General features: G+C 43.6%; 1 protein-coding gene across 1 annotated transcript; it reads right to left on the bottom strand.

The window, feature by feature from the left end:
• Positions 1-1,975: 1,975 nt before the first annotated feature.
• Positions 1,976-23,563, bottom strand: LOC115208580 (COMM domain-containing protein 1). Its single transcript, XM_029776743.1, has 3 exons — positions 23,349-23,563; positions 22,514-22,801; positions 1,976-3,481 (listed from the first exon to the last, which is right to left on the bottom strand). Exons 1-3 carry the CDS (start codon positions 23,520-23,522, stop codon positions 3,374-3,376), a joined length of 570 nt encoding a protein of 189 aa, XP_029632603.1. The 5' UTR covers positions 23,523-23,563; the 3' UTR covers positions 1,976-3,373.
• Positions 23,564-23,627: the final 64 nt, after the last annotated feature.

The following is a 23,627-nucleotide window of genomic DNA, read 5'->3' on the forward strand; positions in this document are numbered from 1 at the left end:
CGGTGTGCCTGGTACCTACTACCATAACCTGTTCAAAGGCACTTAAATATTTTGTTTTGCCCGGTCACCCTCTGAGTGGCACACATACACAATCCATGTCTCAAGGCTTAAACATCCTTCTTTAATCTGTCTCCTCCCCTTCATCTAGACCGATTGAAGTGACATCAATAAAGGCTCAGAGCTTTCACCTGGTCAGTCGGTCATGGAAAGAGCAGGTGTTCCTAATGTTTTGTATACTGTAAGCGATAGGCTTTCATATACACAATTCAATTCAAGGCCGTTTTCAAATGAATGACTAAACAAAACTGGCTGCAGACTTCAATGAAATATAGTAGCATGTAATGTTGGATGAAATGTTTTAGAAAGTAAATCCTCTCATCTATAGGTTTTGGCCGGTGATTCAGGACTACAGGTGTTTCCGGTACACTATCTCTGCCTCACACTCCTGAACTTTGTCTTCACAGTAATCTTATAGTAAGTCCTCTTAACTTTCTCAGCAGTGTCCCTCAGGCAGTTTCGTCCATCAGGGAAGAGGGAAATTGAGGTGGTGTGAGCTTTTTCTTGACTTGAGAATGGCAAAAGCCCCGAGTTCTCCAATGAACCAAACACCATTTAGACTCTAAAAGGAAGTGACACCGCAATTAAATTCATTTCAAGCCTCTTACAGTTCCTAATTTCCCAGTTCAATAGTCAACTCCGGTTTCTGCACACACACAGTCTTGCTCATTTACATATTAACTAGATTAAACTTCGGGTGTCACCGCCCCACCTGTATTTGGCAGGACTGTAGTACAGTTGTCTAAATACACGGCAGACTCAAAACACAAAAGAATGACTACAGGCTGGTATAATTGGGTTAGCTGGAAAGTCCATTTCTTTATCGCCTATCGTAAACATGGGCAGATGCCATAATTACTAGAACTCAGTCTGACTTTTTTATAATTGCTAATTGAATGTCTGTCTCCCTGGTTGAATCCCAAATGGCTTAAATCCCTGGTTACCTCCCAAATGACACCCTATTCCTTACACAGTGCACTACTTTCAACCAGCGCCCTATGGGCCTAGTCAATTGTAGTGCACTATATAGGAAATAGGATGTCATTTGGGAGGCATCCAGGGATTTAAGCGGGGAGTCTGCAGTCATGCTTTCGTCAGCGAGGACTTTCAAGCCTAAACCATCACACGCCCCTGCGCTAGTCCTTAATCAAAGCCCACTCCTTATTAAAGTGTTACAAAACAAATCCATCTTGAACTCTGGTGAACGTCCAAATAAAACCAACTTTGAGTTCTAGATGTTACAGTATGACCTGTAGATGTCTGTTGTCTAATCCACATCCAGTTAAATGCAATTGTGAAATGGGCCTCCAGACTGAGGCGTTTGGCTAGGGTGCTGGGTTTCTCTTCGGGTTACGGAGTTGACGAGGACTGGATTTCAAATCCGACTTTGGTTACTTAGTTGACGGCGAGAGGGTGTGAATGTACACCAGACGACTAGTGGGTTATAGGGACTACAGGTCAGCCCAGCTCACGGCAGATGAGTAAACCACAAAACCTTCCCGACCCGTCGGTCTCATCACCGGCCCTTGTGACCACAATCATCATGTCAACACAACCGTATTAAAGTTGCCCCAAGACGTCCTCCTATCACTTTACAAGGAGGGTGTGTCCTTATGTACGTGGGTGTATCTGTCCTCTCAGACCCAGTCAGCTCCCTGCCAATGGTGGTGTCACGCAAAGGGTGTTTATGAATCAACTTCCCCCACGTCATCAAAGCCTCGAGTGTCATTCTCTCCCGTCAGGAAGCCAGCCACCCCTCCTCACTTCAGAGGCAACAGTGCCAGTCCGTGCAAGTCGGCTTGGTTGTCAAACAGTAACGCTATAGCTACCGTCCAGACTTTGAACAGGAAGAATCGAGGAGGAAAAGATACTGAGGAGACCTATGGTTCTTGGAATGCGGACGACAGAAAGTGTGGGGGTCCTTTAACTTTGTTTTATTCATTACAAAGACAACATGAAAAGCAGGCTTTGATACATTTTGTTACAGTTTAATAAAACATTTTAACCCCTGGTCCAAAGTGTGGGTTGATATCCCATTTTGCAAATGGGGGTAACAAGATGACATGGACCTTTCATTAGAGCTGGGCGATATGGACAAATCACGATAAATCGACTGAATTATCACAATAATGACAAACTGAACAATAAATTGATAACATGAATGTGCACCAGTTACTTCTTTTGTATTACCCTTAAAACTACTACTTTCAATGTTGTAGCAATCAATTATCCAGTTAGAAATAGCGTATATTAGCAGACTTACTGAATTTTTTAAACTACGCATTCCTCGATATCAGTAAAATGTTCGAGCTAATTGGTCGGTTCGGTCAGTATCAATAATTCTTGGTTTATCGTCCCAGCTCTAACCTTTACTGTACAAATTCATCTTTATGACATCACTATGGATGAATAAATGTTCCTTTTATGATCACTGACAGTTCAAAAGGACCGGATACATTTCCATCATTTTGCTTTTCAACAATCAAGTCTTTCCAATCAATACAAAATAAGTGAGACATGAAAATAATGATATTTAAGACATTGGGCCAATTGGGAGAGAATGTGGGCCTGTCCAGGAGGGTGTCCAGGAGGGTGTCCAGGAGGGTGCAACCATACAACATGTTCAGATCCTTATTTTGCATGTACAACAGATAGGCTTGTCTGTCATGTAGAATAGCAAATCTTGTCAGTTCTATTTCTACTTGCAATGTTGTGAATGTCTCACCTCAATGAACAGCCTACACCCCTGGTCTGTGCCCAGTACGGAAAGTTCAGGCCAGGTCAGGCAGCCGGAATGTTGAGGGGCTAGAAATAGTGTTGAAAGAAGCAGCTCCTTTGGGAACAACGATATTGTACAAGTTGTCTGCCCAACATTAAGCAAGGGGATGTTAGGTTTACTAGGCTTAAACTGAAAATATCAAAATGTGTCACTGTCTGGAATGGCAATGGGCATGTACAAAATTGACACTAATTGTAAATCAAGCATAACAGTACTGCATGTTCTGTACGTGAAAAGAAGTCTTCCTTCCTGGCCACAAAACACACCGCAGGTTCTCTAGCAGTGACTGAACAATATCCCCTTTGTTAGACTCAACAGATAGGACTTACTGGAAGAAATTAGCTAGCCAGTGTGTACAGTAAATAAGGTATAAAGATACATCTATAATGCATAGTTTTCCCGTCTGCTGCATGGCAGGCTAATGTTTTCTGTCCAAGTCATAGAATGAAGAGAAATGACAGGAAAAGACAGGAAACCCACTTATTGTTTTTACAGAACGGGGCCGTTTCTCTCCTATTTCAAACAGAAATGTAGACCCTAGCTGCGGTGTACGATGGCGTCGATGCTCTCCTGGATCTCTGCCATCTTCTTCAACACCTGGTTCACCTTCGCCTCGTCAAACTCCAGACACACAAAGTCTGAGTCCTGGAGGGAAAATGAGAACGGAGAAGAGGGAAAGGGTGGGGGAAAGGAAGGAAGGAAGGAAGGCAAAGGGAAAATAGGGACGATATTTTAAGACCAAGACAACAGGCAGTAGAGCCTACTTCATGGATGATGGGTTGAGGGATGTAGCTCAACTGACGTGACATCAGAAACATTGTGATAACATAGGACTTGATGTGAGTAAAGGTTCCTGTTAAGGTCCAAGCTCTCAGCCACATAAAGCGGGAGCAAAGGTCAGATTAGGAAACTCCTATAAAACATCCACTGTATGACATCATAGAGCTGTAAGAACTAGACTTTGTTATGCAGTGGTGCTAAAGATGGGACCTGAGATCTAAGCCAGTTTGACATCCGTTGAGCCTTTTAAAAGCATATTTCAACACCGTGCTACAGGAAGAGGTGTTTGAAAATGGGGTCAGAAAGTTAACAGAAAGAGGAGCCTCAAACCAGGATGTGGTCTAGACACATTCAGTTAGGACCAAACACTTGTTCTTTCTCTTTCCAACGGACAACAAACTAAAAAGGACTAATGTAAATAAACAAACACTTCGTTTTTTTTAATAAAGGTTTATAAAGGATGCTTATTCAAGAAAGTTATTTTGAATGTGTTACCAAGAAACTAATACAGTGGACAGCGATTTCATTAGACTGTTGTAAAGTGGTGCGTGCGGTAGATGACCTAGAGGTACAGCTAGCGTTACTTACTGACACAAATAAAAGGCAACAGTTGGCCTAAATATAGCCACACTTTTCCTGTAGCACAGTCATTTGAGTTTTCCCCATTTATAGCAGGGTCCCTAGAAACTCACTTTCATTCTCTCATGCCTCTGAGGCATTTCAAAAATAGCCTCCAATATCACTAGTGAGAATGTGACCTTTAACCAGCGTGCCATCAAAAGAGAGATGGCGACAGGAACAGGGGATGAAAGACAAATGAGGGAAAAGGAGGAGAGGGAAAAGGAGAAGACCTCAAAAAACAAAAACAGCGGACTGTCCAAGGACATCCATGCCCCTTGAAGAGCTACTTTGAGTCTTTACATGATGTTTTGTGGCATCATGTTTAACTCATAATGGTCACAGATATGAATGACTAGAATATGGAAGCTGATCCCAGAAAAGTGAAGTAAAGCCAGGAGAGCAACTATAGCACCTGCCTTTAAAGGAAAAATCCACCCCAAAAACTACATTTTCGTATGTTTCACTAGCCCATGGTCGATATAGTCCCAAAATGGGATGTATGTCAGCAATCAAGTTTTCAAAATTATAACTTGCATCATATCGGCTGTACTTCAGTATTTTGATAGTTAAACATCTTGAAAAGTTTATTGCTGGCATGCAAAACATTTTGGGATACTTGAGTCGGAGTATATTTTCAAATGAGTCGCAGCGTACACAGACCATGTGCAGATCGTGTGATTGGCCGATCTATTCATCAATTTCTATGATATGTAGCATCTTAATTACATGCCACTGAAAAATGAATGAATGTCCCTGGGTGGCCACAATAGGACACAAGACCTTCCATCGGTCCATGTCTTTGTTAGTCCGTTTGTTCCCGAGAGTGGACATCACTACACAAGGGCCCCATCACCTCTCTTAAAGAACGGTTGCCTGGTTACTGGCTACTGCTGCCTTATTTCTTTCCACAGTCATGTGTTTGTTTGAAGCACAGGGTTTGAAGCGTGTCTGTTGCCTGGGACGATTCAGTGTTAATTTCGGTTGGCGAGAGAGAGAGGACCCTCTTGAAGCTGTCCGTCCACCTCGTATAACTCAGCTTAATGGAATGCCACGCGCATTGTTCAACTGTCACTCAACTCTATAAAACACAAACATTGTGGCTTAGTAAGCAGGACTTGATAGATCAAGTTAAGATGCAGTTACTCTGTGTAATCTCCTTGCATAGACTGAAAGGACAAAGCCCTGAACACCTATAATCATTTACTTTTATTAGGCTGCAAAACAGTTACTGTATAAGTGCTCCTCATTAGCCTTAATACAGGCGAGTGTTGCAGTGGTCTAAGGCACTGCATCTCAGTGCAAGAGGCGTCACTACAGTCCCTGGTTTGAATCCAGGCTGAATCACATCCGGCCATGATTGGGAGTCCCATGGGGTGGCGCACAATTGGCCCAGCATCGTCCGGGTTTGGCCGGGGTAGGCCGTCATTATAAATAAGAATTTGTTCTTAACTGACTTGCCTAGTTAAATAAAATAAATACAAATTTAAAAAAAAGACCATTCATTTACTGTTTAGCCTACTAAATTGTCAACTAAGTACCATGAGGCACACCTCGATCCTAATCTACCTCTACTGACACTGAGGGGCAGTGTTTTACAGCTAATGCCGGTTTGCCTGAGGCTGATGCCGTGCAGGTGTTTGTACACACGCGCACACACACACACGCAATAGCACCAGACATGCACACAAACATATACAGTTGGCATTGCTGTTATGATTTTTAGTTGTCCTTGATGTCCTTAGTTTTTTGGGGTTGTTTTTATTTTGCATTGTTTTCTTCTGTCTTTTTTCTCTATAGTTCATTTTCTTGGTTGTTGGTGCATTGGGGGGTTCTTGAGGGTGGGGAATGGAATTTATTGGGGGGGGGGGGTTCTCGAATGGTTCAGGGACAGCTGTTGGGGAACTGTGGGGGGGATCTTGGAGGGTTCGGGTTCATGTTTTTTTGGCCTGGAGGAGATCTGTCAACGTGCCCTTGAGCAGGGCATTGACCCTGGATGTGTGTGTCACTCTGAATGGGAGTCTGGTGGATGACTGGTGTGGTGTAGTTGTTGAGCGGCTTCACTGCAAGTGTATCGTATGTTTCAGATATTCAAAAAAAATATAAAACCTTCCTCTACTCTCAGGTGAAAAAAGGTAGTAAATTCACCATAGTGACAGCAACTTAATTTATGAATAACTCCTCTCATACAACAGAACTGTAGAGACTTCAACTAAGTGGTGTCTTGTCTTCAAGGGCGTGCTGCTCTGCTGGCCTCATTCTCAGTACCAGGGGAGCGGCAGACAAGAGATCTGAGGGAAATGGGAGCCCCAGCAGCAGGGGCGCCGTATGGGGGGGGGATGGGGGGGAATAGTGGCGCCTGTGACTGAAAATTAGCACATTAGGTTAATCTTTTTTTAAACCTAGCATTAATATATATATATTTTTACAATGTACTAATAAAACGGTTTCTTTTTCTTTTCTTGTTTTTGGCAAAAAGTAAACATCCAAAGAGGGAAAAGGAGGAGAGGGAAAAGGAGCTTCCTAAAGAAAAATCAGGCTTCCAAAAACGAAAGGGAAGAAAAATAAGACAGGAGAGAGAAAAGGACAGTATGTCACCCAATTTTTCACAAAGGAAAGTGGGTGTAGTCCGTGAGTGGTGGGAATTAACCTGTTAGCTTAGTCCATAGCCTACTTTTTTCTCCCCTAACATTAGTTACTTAATATCTTCACAGAAAATTCAGTGTTTACATTTCGCTCCTCTTTCAGCAAGCTATTCATACTAAATCAGTTGTCCCAGCCCCTGAACCAGCCCCGTCTCCCCATCCCCATACCCCTGAACCAGCCCCGTCTCCCCATGCCCATACCCCTGAACCAGCCCCGTCTCCCCATGCCCATACCCCTGAACCAGCCCCGTCTCCCCATAGCCCTGAACCAGCCCCGTCTCCCCATAGCCCTGAACCAGCCCCGTCTCCCCATAGCCCTGAACCAGCCCCGTCTCCCCATAGCCCTGAACCAGCCCCGTCTCCCCATAGCCCTGAACCAGCCCCGTCTCCCCATAGCCCTGAACCAGCCCCGTCTCCCCATAGCCCTGAACCAGCCCCGTCTCCCCATAGCCCTGAACCAGCCCCGTCTCCCCATAGCCCTGAACCAGCCCCGTCTCCCCATAGCCCTGAACCAGCCCCGTCTCCCCATAGCCCTGAACCAGCCCCGTCTCCCCATAGCCCTGAACCAGCCCCGTCTCCCCATAGCCCTGAACCAGCCCCGTCTCCCCATCCCCATAGCCCTGAACCAGCCCCGTCTCCCCATCCCCATAGCCCTGAACCAACCCCCTCTCCCCATCCCCATAGCCCTGAACCAGCCCCGTCTCCCCATCCCCATAGCCCTGAACCAGCCCCGTCTCCCCATCCCCATAGCCCTGAACCAGCCCCGTCTCCCCATCCCCATACAAACCTACATTTTAGTCATTTTAGTAGACGCTCTTATCCAGAGCGACTTACAGTAGTGAATGCATACATTTCATTTTCATACATTTTTTTTTTTTTTTCTTCGTACTTGGCCCCCCGTGGGAATCGAACCCACAACCCTGGTGTTGCAAACACCATGCTCTACCAACTGAGCTACAGGGAAGGCCATACTCCTGAACCAGCCCCGTCTCCCCATCCCCATACCCCTGAACCAGCCCCGTCTCCCCATCCCCATACCCCTGAACCAGCCCCGTCTCCCCATCCCCATACCCCTGAACCAGCCCCGTCTCCCCATCCCCATACCCCTGAACCAGCCCCGTCTCCCCATCCCCATAGCCCTGAACCAGCCCCGTCTCCCCATCCCCATACCCCTGAACCAGCCCTATTCCCCATCCCCATACTCCTGAACCAGCCCTATTCCCAACTGAAGGAGGAGGTGAGCAGCATTGTGTTGAGTGACATGTCAGTTGGCATAATTGCAGGTACTGCTAGGCATTGAGGACAGGAATGTGATTCTCCAGTCAGGAAAAATCTCACTTGACACAGAGGCAGCCAAAATCAGAGCCTTAAAAGGAAGAGATCCAGGCTCTTATATATTTTTAATTTTAATTTAATTTAACCTTTATTTATCTAGGCAAGTCAGTAAAGAACAAATTCTTATTTGCAAGTCAGTTAAAGAACAAATTCTTATTTGCAAGTCAGTAAAGAACAAATTCTTATTTGCAAGTCAGTAAAGAACAAATTCTTATTTGCAAGTCAGTTAAGAACAAATTGTTATTTACAATGAGGACAGAACGACAGATTTTTACCTTGTCAGCTCAGGGATTCGATCTAGCAACCTTTCGGTTACTGGCCCAATGCTCTAACCACTAGGCTACCTGCCAACCCTAAAGATGATGCGAGTCTCTCCTGTCTGAGGCAACACTGATTGCTATGCGAATGAATGTTGCACCTCAATTTAGCAAGAAACACAGCCGCCAGAGGAAAATAAAGAGATTCCATGATGAGACCTCTCAAGAGGAGACAGCTCAGGACAGTGCAGCAATTCAGAACACTTTTTTTTACTGCCATGGACATCATCATAAGCAACTTGGACACTAGGTTCCACACCACTGCAAAAATTGTAGAATCATTTTATGCTGTTCTGAAAGTTGGGCAGATTAGTGAGGATAAAGTCCCTTCTGTGTGCCAATCACTGATCATGAAGTATTCCAGAGATCTTACACCTGAGTTTCAAAATGAAGTAAGACACCTGAACACTGTATATGCTGCCACTTTCCCCCCTAACTTGTCCCGTCTTGGTCTCCAGAATGCAATTTGTAAAAAAGCATTTTTGGAGAACTGTGCATTGCTTTATGTATATTTTGCACGCTGCCTGTGACTGTGGCAAGAGAGCTTTCAGTAAGCTAAAACTGATTAAAAAAATAATATATATATGGGAGGTCCACTATGTCCCAGGACAGGCTTTGCAGTCTTGCCATGCTGTCTATTGAAAGTCAGTTAGCTAGAAAGCTGGACTTCAAAGACTTGATCAGTGACTTTGCTAGCAAGAAGGCTCGGCGCTGGGCAAGGTTGAGCAAGGGCCAGTGATAACTGTTAAATGGCATCGCTATTGGATCACTACACACATAATGCCCACAGGCTGAGAACAAGATATCTCAAAGTAATGGCTGGATTGCCATAAAATGTGTCGTGCACAATCAAGACCCCAAGTGGAAGAAACCTATTGATTTGGTGACCTCTTGACCTTTCCTCTAGCACCACCATCAGGCTTTTTCATTTTGTTTTCCCATTTCCACTTTTACAGCTGCTTATTTTCTAGTTGGTATGTATACTTAATAAAATCAGCAGCAGATTATTGAATTTAATTGAAGAGGTTAATGTATATTTAAGTTATATTTATTTTAAGTCATTCATTAATGTTAAAATAATTTTCCATTCAATAATTTTACCATTAAAAATTACATTTAGACTGTAAAAGATGGCCTTCAGCACATTTCTTTGAGGGTATGTGTCTTGCATCAAATAGTGAATTCCACTGTATGCAGAATGTTGCATGCATGTTTGCACAGTGTTATATTTTCACAGCTCACTGTCAGTAAATATCGGACTACAAGAGAGTTGCAAGTCTGCAAAGGTAGAGTTATTTAAAGCTTTGAATGGGTTGATTGGGTTCTGGAGGTGTGTGGTTACAGAAATTGCACAGGGTTGGTGTGGCCTGTGGTGGTGGGGCCCAATGTGATATCTTTTCATGGGGCCCAAAATCCCCATGTCCCCACAGTGACCCACATCCACACAGTGCCACATGCCCGTTCGGGCTGGACATGACAAAACACAGGTAACCAGGGGTGTATATTCATTAGTGCACAATGTAGCAAACGTTATGCAACAAAAACAAGCATTTTTTTTATTGGAAAAATTCAGGTAGGTCCTGTTTGGTTACTAGTGAAGACATTACTGATACTGTATGTTGAATGATAAGTATTTTTCCTGTTTGGTTAAGTAAACTACTGTTCAAAAGTTTGGGGTCACTTAGAAAATGTCCTTGTTTATGAAAGAAAAGCACATTTTTTTGTCTATTAAAATAACATCAAATTGATCAGAAATACAGTGTAGACATGTATTGTTGTAAATGACTATTGTAGCTGGTAATGCCAGATTTTTATGGAATATCTACATAGGCGTACAGAGGCCCTTTATCAGCAACCATCACTCCTGTGTTCCAATGGCACGTTGTTAGCTAATCCAAGTTTATAATTTTTAAAGGCTAATTGATCATTAGAAAAACCTTTTGCAATTATGTTAGCACAGCTGGAAATGGTTGTCCTGATTAAAGAAGCAATAAAACTGGCCTTCTTTAGACTAGTTGAGTATCTGGAGCATCAGCATTTGTGGGTTCGATTACAGGCTCAAAATGGCTAGAAACAAGAACTTTCTTCTGAAACTTGTCAGTCTATTCTTGTTCTGAGAAGGCTATTTCATGCGAGAAATTGCCAAGAAACTGAAGATTTCATAAAACGCTGTGCACTACTCTCTTCACAGAACAGCACAAACTTGCTCTTACCAGAATAAAAAGAGTGGGAAGCCCCGGTGTCCAACTGAGCAAGAGGGCAAGTACATTAGTGTCTAGTTTGAGAAACAGACGCCTCACAAGTTCTCAACTGGCAGCTTCATTAAATAGTACCCGCAAATCACCAGTCTCAACGTCAACAGTGAAGAGGCGACTCCGGGATGCTGGCCTTCTAGGTAGGAACACTCTGTCCAGTGTCTGTTCTTTTGCCCAACTTAATCTTTTATTTTTATTGGCCAGTCAGATATGGCTTTTTCTTTGCAACTCCGCCTAGAAGGCCAGCATCCTGGAGTCGCCTCTTCACTGTTTTTTTATTTTTGTTTCACCTTTATTTAACCAGGTAGGCAGTTGAGAACAAGTTCTCATTTACAACTGCGACCTGGCCAAGATAAAGCAACGGAGTTACACAAACAAACGTACAGTCAATAACAATAGAAAAATGTACAGTGGGTGCAAATGTAAAAGAATAGGGAGGTAAGGCAATAAATAGGCCACAGAGGCGAAATAATTACAATTTAGCATTAACACTGGAGTGATAGATGTGAAGATGATGATGTGCAAGTAGAGATACTGGGGTGCAAAAGAGCAAGAGGATAAATAACAATTTGGGGATGAGGTAGTTGGGTGTGCTATTTACAGATTGGCTGTGTACAGGTACAGTGATTGGTAAGCTGCTCTGACAGCTGATGCTTAAAGTTAGTGAGGGAGATATAAGTCTCTAGCTTCAGTGATTTTTGCAATTCGTTCCAGTCATTGGCAGCAGAAAACTGGAAGGAAAGACGGCCAAAAGGAGGAGTTGGCTTTGGGGATGACCAGTGAAATATACCTGCTGGAGTGCGTGCTACGGGTGGGTGTTGCTATGGTGACCAGTGAGCTGAGATAAGGCGGGGCTTTACATAACAAAGACTTATAGATGACCTGGAGCCAGTGGGTTTGGCGACAAATATGTAGTGAGGGCCAGCCAACGAGAGCATACAGGTCGCAGTGGTGGGTAGTATATGGGGCTTTGGTGACAAAACGGATGGCACTGTGATAGACTACATCCAGTTTGCTGAGTAGAGTGTTGAAGGATATTTTGTAAATTATTTCGCCGAAGTCAAGGATCGGTAGGATAGTCAGTTTTACGAGGGTATGTTTGGCAGCATGAGTAAAGGAGGCTTTGTTGCAAAATAGGAAGCCGATTCTAGATTTAATTTTGGATTGGAGATGCTTAATGTGAGTCTGGAAGGAGAGTTTACAATCTAACCAGACACCCAGGTATTTGTAGTTGTCCACATATTCTAAGTCAGAACCGTCCAGAGTAGTGATGCTAGTCGGGCGGGCGGGTGCGGGCAGCGAACGGTTGAAGAGCATGCATTTAGTTTTACTAGCATTTAAAAGCAGTTGGAGGCCACAGAAGGAGTGTTGTATGGCATTGAAGCTCGTTTTGGAGGTTTGTTGACACAGTATCCAAAGAAGGGCCAGATGTATACAGAATGGTGTCATCTGCGTAGAGGTGGATCAGAGATCACCAGCAGCAAGAGCGACATCATTGATATATACAGAGAAAAGAGTCGGCCCGAGAATTGAACCCTGTGGCACACCCATAGAGACTGCCAGAGGTCCGGACAACAGACCCTTCGATTTGACACACTAAACTCTGAGAAGTAGTTGGTGAACCAGGCGAGGCAGTCATTTGAGAAACCAAGGCTATTGAGTCTGCCGATAAGAATGCGGTGATTGACAGAGTCGAAAGCCTTGGCCAGGTCGATGAAGGCGGCTGCACAGTACTGTCTTTTATTGATGGCGGTTATGATATTGTTTAGGACCTTGATCGTGGCTGAGGTGCACCCATGACCAGCTCGGAAACCAGATTGCATAGTGGAGAAGGTACGGTGGGATTCGAAATGGTCGGTGATCTGTTAACTTCTTGCGGATTAGTGGGACACCTTCCGGTGAAATTGCAGAGCGCCAAATTCAAATTTATTTTACTATAAATATGAAACTTTCATGAAATCACAAGTGCAATACATCAAAATAAAGCTTAACTTGTTGTTAATCCAGCCACCGTGTCAGATTTCAAAAAGGCTTTACGGCAAAAGCAAACCATGTGATTATCTGAGGACAGCGCCCAAATGCGTAACAAATCATTTTCAACCAGGGAGTTGCGACACGAAAGTCAGAAATAGCGATATAATATATGCCTTACCTTTGAAGATCTTCTTCTGTTGGCACTCCAAAAGGTCCCAGTTACATTACAAATGGTCCTTTTGTTCGATAAAGTCCTTCTTTATATCCATAAAAACTCAGTTTAGCTGGCGCGCTTCAGTCAATAATCCACTCGGTTTCCCTCCTTCAAAATGCATACAAACTGAATCCCAAACATTACCAATAAACTTATCCAAACAAGTCAAACAAGTCAATCAACATTTATAAATCAAACCTTAGGTACCCTAATATGCAAATAAACGATAAAATTTAAGACGGAGAATCGTTATTGTCTTTACCGGAGAAAAATGCCAAAGAACGCGCTCTCATTCACGCGCTTGGAAACACTAACAGCCAAAATGGGAACCACCTAGAAAGACTACAATTTCTGGCTCATTTTTCCAAAAACCAGCCTGAAACTCTTTCTAAAGACTTGACATCTAGTGGAAGCCCTAGGAACTGCAATTGGGCACGATTTCGCCCTATTATAAAAGTGCCAGCCATTGAAATCAGTGGTTGCTGCAGGGGGTTGTGAGCTGTTGGCCGGGGTAGAGGTAGCCAGGTGGAAAGCATGGCCAGCCGAAGAAAAATGCTTATTGAAATTATCATTGATTTGTCGGTGGTGACAGTGTTTCCTAGTCTCAGTGCAGTGGGCAGCTGGGAGGAGGTGCTCTTATTCTCCATGGACTTACGGCGTCCCAAAACTTTTTGGAATTAGTGCTACAGGATGCAAATTTCTGTTTGAATAAGCTAGCCTTAGCTTTCCTAACTGACTGTGTATATTGGTTCCTGACTTCCCTGAAAAGTTGCATATCGCAGGGGCTATTCAATGCTAATGCAAAACGCCACAGAAAGTTTTTGTGCTGGTCAAGTGCAGTCAAGTCTGGGGTGAACCAAGGGCTATATCTGTTCTTAGTTCTACATTTTTTGAATGGGGCATGCTTATTTAAGATGGCGTGGAAAGCACTTTTAAAGAGCATCCAGGCATCCTCTACTGACGGGATGAGGTCAATATCCTTCCAGGATACCCGGGCCAGGTCAATTAGAAAGGTCTGCTCGCTGAAGTGTTTTAGGGAGCGTTTGACAGTGATAAGGGGTGGTCGTTTGACTGCGGACCCATTACGGATGCAGGCAATGATCTCGGAGATCCTGGTTGAAGACAGCAGAGGTGCATTTAGAGGGCAAGTTAGTCAGGATGATGTCTAAGAGGGTGCCCATGGTTACAAATTTAGTGTGGTACCTGGTAGGTTCCTTAATAATTTGTGTGAGATTGAGGGCATCTAGCTTAGATCCCAGTTTAGGTCACCTAACAGTACGAACTCTGAAGATATGTGAATTGATTGCCTGCCCCCCATCTATGGTGTCCAGGGCACAGCTGGGGGCTGAAGGGGGTCTATAAAAAGCGGCAACGGTAAGAGACTTGTTTCTGGAAAGGTGGATTTTTAAAAGTAGAAGCTCCAATTGTTTGGGCACAGACCTGGATAGTATGACAGAACTCTGCAGGCTAACTCCACCTCCTTTGGCTGTTAGGGATGGAAATGTCAGGATCTTTGTTGGCCTTCCTAAGCCATGATTCAGACACGGCTATGACGTCAGGGTTGGCGGAGCGTGCTAAAGCAGTGAATAAAACAACCTTAGGGAAGAGGCTTCTAATGTTAACATGCATGAAACCAATGCTTTTACGGTTACAGAAGTCAACAAATGAGAGCGCCTGGGGAATGGGAGTGGTGCTGGGGGCTGCAGGGCCTGGATTAACCTCTACATCACCAGAGGAACAGAGGAGTAGGATGAGGGTACGGCTAAAGGCTATAAGAACTGGTTGTCTAGTGCGTTCGGAACAGAGAGTAAAAGGAGCAGATTTCTGGGCGCGGAAGAATAGATTCAAGGCATAATGTACAGACAAGGGTATGGTAGGATGTGAGTACAGTGGAGGTAAACCTAGGCATTGAGTAACAGTGAGAGAGGTTTTGTCTCTAGAGGCACCAGTTAAGCCTGGTGAGGTCACTGCATGTGTGTGTGTGGGGGGGGGGGGGGGGGGGGGGGGGTGGCACAAAAGGGCCATCTAAGGCTAGGGGCTCTACAGTGAAATAAGACAATCACTAACCAAAACAGCAATAGACAAGGCATATTGACATTAGGGAGAGGCATGTGTAGCCAAGTGATCATAGGGTCCAATGAGTAGCACTAGACGAGTCAGGGAGCCAATTCCGTAGTCGCTGCTATGCTAGGCGAGCTGGAGACGTGGCGATTCAGACAGCTAACGGGCCGGGGAAGCAGGCGGGTTTCCGGCGAAGTCGCAACGGAAGAGCCTGTTGAAACGACCTCGGACGGTTAGGTCGGCAGACCAGCCGTGATGGATCGGCGGGGCTTCGTGTTGGCAGTAAAGGGTCCAGACCAATTGGCAAAAGTGGTATTGTAGCCCAAGAATTGGCTGGTGGACCCCTTTGGCTAGCCAGGAGATGGGCCTAGCTTGAGGCTAGCTCCAGGCTAACTGGTGCTTGCTTCGGGACAGAGACGTTAGCCAGGAGTAGCCAGTTATTTACAAAATGAACAATGTCTACACTGTATTTCTGATCAATTTGATGTTATTTCAATGGACATCTTGCAAAAGCAAGGACATTTCTAAGTGACCCCAAACCTTTGAACGGTAGTGTATGTGCTGTTATGCTAGCCATGTGCAGAGGGAAAATGCATTGAGAATTAACTACATTGCAGACCATCGATGCACTCAGTGTTTAAGTTCTCTTTGAGGGAGCATTAACAGTATGCATGCGTTTATGTTTTGCCTACACACTTAACAGCACAAACTGAATGATATGCTTTATAGGCCTACACAGCATACCTGGCACAAATAACCGAGACAATGGTTTGCTAAACACTTTGACAGGCAACTGTAAAATTTGTAATACAAAAGGACTCATAGAAGACACTGAATACAAACTGTCATTTTAGACACACTACAGGTCAACCGAGAGACAACGGTAGTCCTATCCAATCTATCTACAGTGGGGGAAAAAAGTATTTGATCCCCTGCTGATTTGTACGTTTGCCCACTTAAAGACATGATCAGTCTATAATTTTAATAGGTCTATTTGAACAGTGAGAGAGAGAATAACAACAAAAAAATCCAGAAAAACGCATGTCAAAAATGTTATAAAATGATTTGCATTTTAATAAAGGAAATAAGTATTTGACCCCTCTACAAAACATGACTTAGTACTTGGTCGCAAAACCCTTGTTGGCAATCACAGAGGTCAGACGTTTCATGTAGTTTGCCACCAGGTTTGCACACATCTCAGGAGGGATTTAGTCCCATTCCTCTTTGCAGATCTTCTCCAAGTCATTAAGGTTGAGGCTGACGTTTGGCAACTCGAACCTTGAGCTCCCTCCACAGATTTTCTATGGGATTAAGGTCTGGAGACTGGCTAGGCCACTCCAGGACCTTAATGTGCTTCTTCTTGAGCCACTCCTTTGTTGCCTTGACCGTGTGTTTTGGGTCATTGTGGACAGGTGTCATTTATACAGGTAACAAGCTGCGGTTAGGAGCACTCCCTTTAAGAGTGTGCTCCTAATCTCATCTCGTTACCTGTATAAAAGACTCCTGGGAGCCAGAAATCTTTCTGATTGAGAGGGGGTCAAATACTTATTTCCCTCATTAAAATGCAAATCAATTTATAACATTTTTGACATGCGTTTTTCTGGATATTTTTGTTGTTATTCTGTCTCTCACTGTTCAAATAAACCTACCATTAAAATTATAGACTGATCATTTCTTTGTCAGTGGGCAAACGTACAAAATCAGCAGGGGATCAATACTTTTTTCCCCCACTATACCATCCCCATTTTGTGCATAACTAATAACCACTAACCACTCCTTAGGTCTGAATACTGTAGTTTCACAAGTTGGGCTGCGTCTCAAGGTCATGGCAATCTATTCCCAATATAGTGCACTATTTTTGAGGGCCATAGGCTCTGGATCAAAAGTAGTGCACTATATAGGGAATACAGGGCCATTTGGGATGCAGACAGAGTTAGAATGCTGACTCACTGTTGCTACAACAATTCCTCTCTTCAATATTGGAGACACCTATGAGTCTACCAGATCTGTCATCATATATTAGAGAACTCATTTAAAACTCTCAGAGGGCCACGCTCAGGATCGTGCGGCACGCTAATGCATTTATTTACTGGAAAAACAATAAGATATGAGATAATGAGAGCGCTAGCCAAAACAGAGCCGGGGCCTATCGTGAGATATGATACCCCAACCTGGTCTCAGAGCATTTCTTATTATTCTGTATGGAAATCTGAGACACTCCATTTGGTATGATATGTTACATTTCATATGGTACGTTTTCATTTGTGGGTGTCCATCATACATTTCGTATGATATGTTACAAATTACAATTCGTATTATGTTACGAATTTGCTAAACTTACAATATGTAACAAATTTGCAAAATGCATGACATGTTACGAATTCTAGAAAGGTGGCTAACATTAGCTAGCTGGCTCACGTTAGCTAGGCTAGGGGTTAGGGTTAAAGGGTAGGGTAAAGGTTAATGTTAGGGTTAGAGGAAGGGTTAGCTAACATGCTAAGTAGTTGCAAAGTAGCTAAAAAGTAGCAGGTAGTTGAAAAGTTGCTAATTAGCTAAAATTGTCCATGATGAGATTCGAACTCACAACCTTTGATTTGCTAGACGTTCAGGTTCTACGCCCATCCTACTTTAGTTTTTGCCTTCAGGAACCATTGGTCTTATGTAACCATACCAAACGTAACATATCATACTCATTTGAGTGGGCCGGATATACATTTACTATGTTACGTCTAGTCTATGAGATCAGGCTGGATAACCTGGGAATACAAGTGTGCTCCCGTTACTGTTATCGAGAGACAACAAAACGGAAGAATGATGGGAGAGAAAACAAGCGGAATGTTTTGTATTTAAGATTTCACTGTGCAGTCCTCTGAGAAGTCACCTGTGTGGAGAGAATAATTGGTCATGCCTTCTATGTTTGCCGATGACTGACATGTAGGTAAACACATTGACATGTAAGAACAGTTATAAGCCAGCATCCTGAGAAAATAGGACAGGGAGACAATGTGTAATAAACAATCATCCTCCTCTACTTTCCTTGTCTTTACTCTCCACCTTCCAATTAAAAAAGACACCTAATGTTACATGCCAGCTCTCATCTATAGTCAGGAATTGGAATGCCTCATACCTATCATATTTCTTCACTTTCCTAACTCTTGAATTGGCACACACACACACACACACAGAACAAACCTTCCCTTTTGCCAAAAACAACTTGGTCATAGGGATTCAGTCAACGTTCTTTCTGCCTGATGGCTGATATTGTTGGTGCATTATGTCTTTGACTTCACAAGGTAATGGAGGTTGGGTTCGTTCGCTGCTGGTAAAAGCTTGTCTTGTAAATCAAACAACTAGGAGCTCCTCTCTTGATTCCACGGATCACTGGTGCAAAACACGGTCTGTCAAATGTACTGCACTTACAGTAGGAGAACTAAGGCTTAGGCTGTCATCCGGATGAAAAGTCAAGACCAACACCTGCATGGGCTTAGTTAATGGTGTTCAGTAGGACAAAACATTTTACAACGGGAAAAACAAATGTGTCTTCTTATTGGACAAGATCCTGTAGCACCTCCATTTTGAGATGTTTCATAACGTGTCCTGCCTACAGAACAGGAACATGTGCTATATGAAATGTAAAAATGTGGAAACTACACCCTCATACAGCACAAAGAGACGGTTTACTACTGGAGCTCTGAGAATTCAATAGAATGTACAGCATGTACTGTGGTCATCCTCAAAGGGGAGAGCACAGCCAGCAGTGGTGCTATTTACTTAGCTTCCCTCAGCTAAGTAAATATATCCATTGAACAACGACTTCAGCGGATTTCCCCCCCAAAACCAACAGAATTAGTTTACTATTTCACAGCACCTGATAAAACGGTCAGTTGCAGAGAACAGTATGTGTAGGTAGGATAGAGGATGTTTTAACCACAATCACTGGGCAAATGATAAAGGGGAAGGGGAATACCTAGTCAGTTGTACAACTGAATGCGTCTTTTCGCATTTAACCCAACCCCTCTGAATCAGAGATGTCCGGGGGGCTGCATATCGACATCCACGTCTTCGGCGCCCGGGGAACAGTGGGTTGACTGCTTTGCTCGAGGGCAGAACGACAGATTTTTACCATGTCGGCTCAGGGATTCGATCCAGCAATCTTTTGGTTACTGACCCAATTACAAACTGTTACAGAACCAAATTGGCCTCCTTATCAGAAAACCTATACTGCATAATTCAGACTCGTGCTACTGTTTGTTTTATAGATGAGGGGTGACTAACCTGTAGAAAAATTCCATGTGACCTTGTTAATCTTACTCTACACAGACTACCAATGGTCTGTCGGCCTCTAGTTTGCATGCTGTAAATGTTACAACTGTGCTACTAGGTTACAAAGTGAAGTTATTGATTTTTCACGTTATTGTAAGAAGTACACGCACTGGAATTCTTGGTTCAAGTTCTCGCGAATGAAAAAGAGTCTCTCCCACTGCCAAATCAAAATGTCAACAGACGACTTCTATTCACCCTAGTAAAAATGATGTTTTCATAAATCGGCTTTGAATCTGCTTTAGTATCCATGAAAAGGCTCAATGGCTGTGGTTACAGCAAAGGAAGTGATTGGGTCAGATTAGAACATATTTTTGATCCCAGATAAAAGCTGAAGCTCCATTGGGAACGGAGCAGACTCCACCCAGCCCATTATTAGGCTATTCCAAGTTTATTTAAATAAGTGGGAGCGGATGCCATGCTCCATTTTAGCGCAAGTCTACAGGGAGCTACCGATTCAGAGTAAATAGGCCTGTGTGTTGAATGAAAGTGGGCCACTCCGGTCCATTAGAAGATGAGACATGCAAAAGAAACAGGAAGACATTTGAAATGTTGTCTTGATTGTATTCTGTATGGTTCATACACATTTTCCTGTTAAATTAGGTCATTTGGGCAATATTTCTGGGGGACCCCTTTTGGCTCTAGAGCACCCTCAGAAGCAAAAGTTCAGTATAGCCTTTTCAAGCAGTTGACTCTATAGAGCAGGGGTGGGCAATTCCAGTCCTCGAGGGCCTGATTCGTGACACAGTTTTGCCCCAGCTAACACACCTGACTCCAATAATCACCTAATCACGATCTTCAGTTTAGAATGCAATTTGATTCATCAGCTGTGTTTGCTAGGGATGGAGAAAAAGTAACACCAATCAGGCCCTCGAGGACTGGAGTTGCCCACCCTGCTCTAGAGAATCAAGGCTATAGAAGCATTAGCGGGACAAACTAGCCCACCAACCAACCAACCATAGAATGGATGTAGCTCCGTCATGCAGATAAGATGTCGTCCTATTGCTGGAATAGACTCTGTTTGGTGCTTTGGCCGTTGGTGATTAAGATGAGGAAAGGGGTGGGGCAAGCTGATCCCAGACCTGTAACCTCCGTGGTGGTTGCTTTAGCTGGGGTCTGTCTGTTGACTTGGTGTGAGTCCCAAATGGCACCCTATTCTCTTTGGTCAAAAGTAATGCCCTATAGGGAAAAGGATGCCATTTGGGCCCGCACACCTCAAAATACTTTCCCCCTCTCAGACGCTCTACGGAATATCCACGTGGACATCTGGGCCGCGGCGTCCATAGCGACTTTACAAACCAAACAAGGGAAAATATTTTTCCATCTGATCTATGACCAAACCAAAGCCAATCAACATTTGGCATCATTCTATATATAGCTTATAGATACATAGGTTATAGATGGGATAATGAAATAGGCCTAAGTCATTTAAACCTTTCAAGTTGTAGAGATTAAATGAAAGCCCACAGAATCCTAACCTAAAGCATTTAGAATGATCTTGATATGGGAGTATGAGCCTACTGGCCAGTTACATTTACTGGCTATAAAAGGACGTTTATTGGTAGGGACAAAGAAAATATATGGATTCATTGGCATGGATGATGTAGATGATTATACTTGTTATAATGCACTGTGTTGTAACCAATCATGGATATAATAATAATAATAATCAACTAAATATAGCTAGTGTGGTGGTTGGAAAACAAATCTGTAGTAGGAGCAGAAAAAGCTGAATGTACTTTTCTTTTACGAATTGGTACAGTAATCATATTCCCTGGGACTGATGTGCCGACACTGCAATGTAGTCTCACTTACTATAGTACTACGCCCCCTCGTTTTCACATTCTAACAGTGTTTACCTTACATTGGGGCAATTCCACAGTAGCGGAGTGATGCTGAGACTCATTTTTCACACACAAACCGTCATTCTTTATGGTTTGTTTAACTTTGCAATCATTGGTTTTTGTTTGACATAGATTTTAAAGTGAAAAATCTGATTCCCAGCATCCCTGTTCCCAGGGAATTGCACATTGTCTTCTGGCAGGTGACGTCACTCCTACGCAACACTCGTCTGTCAACCGAACAGCAGGCAATATTGTTGCATTGTCTATCTGGCGTAAGACAATGTTTTGGCACCAATAATTGTGAAACGTTTTGTTTCCTGGAACTCTCCCTGCTACTAATACCAAGAGGAGAAGATACTAGTGTCCTCAGCTAATTCCAGACTAAAAGGATTGAAGCTAGAGCCAAGTCGCCATCTCAGCAGAGCCACAGAGATGCCAACTCTCCACAACAACGCTGGCCAATAACATGATAGAGGCAGGGGAAAAACTTTTTAAAAAAGGCACACACACTTTTGGGATGACCAAAATGAACACCACTTTTGCAACAAAAAAATATATCGTGCCATTAAAAAGTCATACCAGCATTCTTAGATGTATTGTGAGATATGGGGTTACAGTGATACTATCGAAATTCCAGTATAGTCCCAACCCTCAACTATGGATGCGTCCCAAATGGCACTCCACTTCCTATATGGTGCAATACTTTTGACCAGGGCTCATAGGGTCAAAAGTAGTGCGCTAAATTGGGAAAAGGGTGTCATTTGGGACAAAACAATATGTTAGGTTGAGGACTTAACAGGTGAGAGGCCGACTAGTACTGTATATGTAGCGCTGGTATATCAGACACAAACATTTGGAACTATGACAATGTAATAAATATACTGATAAAGCAGGAAAGAGGAAGGCGAGTAAAAAGTCACTGATGTGTTCTGAATGACATGTGCTCTTCAGCTTCCTCAGTTTGCATAGTCCTACATTATATTGACATTACATTTCCTAGATGTTCAACTATGCATGACCCGGTGGCCCGGGCGGGTGGCAATTTCACTTTAAGACTAATTAGATGATGGTTTGAAATCAAAATGTGCAAACTCCGCCCACCTGGGGCACATTATGGAACAAATCCAGAGGAGAAAGCCTGTTGATTTCCATAATGTACTATGTCTGAAAGCACAACTGGGGAATCAAAACATAACATTGGTCTAATTGTAGGCAGCCATGTAATGTGCTTGTACAGTCAGTGTGACTTATTTTAAAGCGTGGGCTTCTTCCGCACCCCTCCCTCCCTCTTCCTACCCTCCTTTCCCCTCTCACCTCTCCAGCCCTGCCCAGTTCCAGCTCCACCAGGGCCACGGGAATGTTAACGGCCCCTCCTCTGCTGGCTGAGGTCTGGAGGTCCACCCTCCAGGTGAGGCCCTTCAGGCCGGGCTCCCAGCGGCTCTGGCCCAGCAGGCTCTCCCTCACCCGGGCCCGGTGGCTCTTCCAGAACCGGGAGAGGGCGGCCGCCTGCTCGGCGCTCACACCCCCCATGCCCTGCTTCCTGGTCTGGGCAGTCAGGAAGGCTTCCAGCTGGGCCTGATCCATGTTAGCAGTGGCGATAGACTGAGAGGGGGAGGAGAAAATAAGCAAAGATTTGTTAGTCTAACAAAGAGGTTGACGTTTTTGTAGTTGTATTATCTTGGCCTGGACAAGATAGAAATGTAGACAACGTCATCTTCACATCAAGGTCATTGAAGGGAAACTTGACGTGTTTACACAGGTGTTCTAGTGCTGCCACCTAGTGACGGGTAAATCTCAGCCTGTAGGGCAGACAAACTGATCTATCATTGAAAACCACTTGTCAACATGATTGAATCCACAATCCCTATCCTAGCAATTTATTTACAAGGCCATTTGTACAGTATAGTACACATTAAATTAAGTGATTGAGCTGAAAGATCTGTTTTGGTAAGATTGTACAGACAGCTAAAGAAAGAGAGAAACAGGTTTCAAGCATATGGGCTGCAGGACGAGTTGAGCATTTGAAACATGTAACTATTTGCTACCTATAGCCTATCCCTATAATAATGTAGCTTGTTACATTTCTCAAGTCAATCAACACGAGAGGAATCAGACGAGAATGGTCTCAAAATGCAGAAGTTGGCAGTACCTTTATAAGACCTTTCATCTTTTCATGCATCGCACGAAACTCCTCCTGCGTTAAGTCTGGATAAAGTTCATTTTTCAAAAGTTCCTCTGTTATTTCAGCATTATTATAATACACTATTTGTGCTATTCCATTTAACAAACCGTTCAAAGATTTCGATGTTTCAACATCCGCCATGTTGCAGCCCCACAGGTCACGTGACTCCGGTCATGTGTATGCCAGCTCATTGGTTGTTTTTCTCACAATACTCAGCTAGATCAATCGCTGATTGATCTACATATC

This window comes from Salmo trutta, chromosome 14 (genome assembly GCF_901001165.1).
Source record: "Salmo trutta chromosome 14, fSalTru1.1, whole genome shotgun sequence".
NCBI classification, from domain to species: domain Eukaryota; kingdom Metazoa; phylum Chordata; class Actinopteri; order Salmoniformes; family Salmonidae; genus Salmo; species Salmo trutta.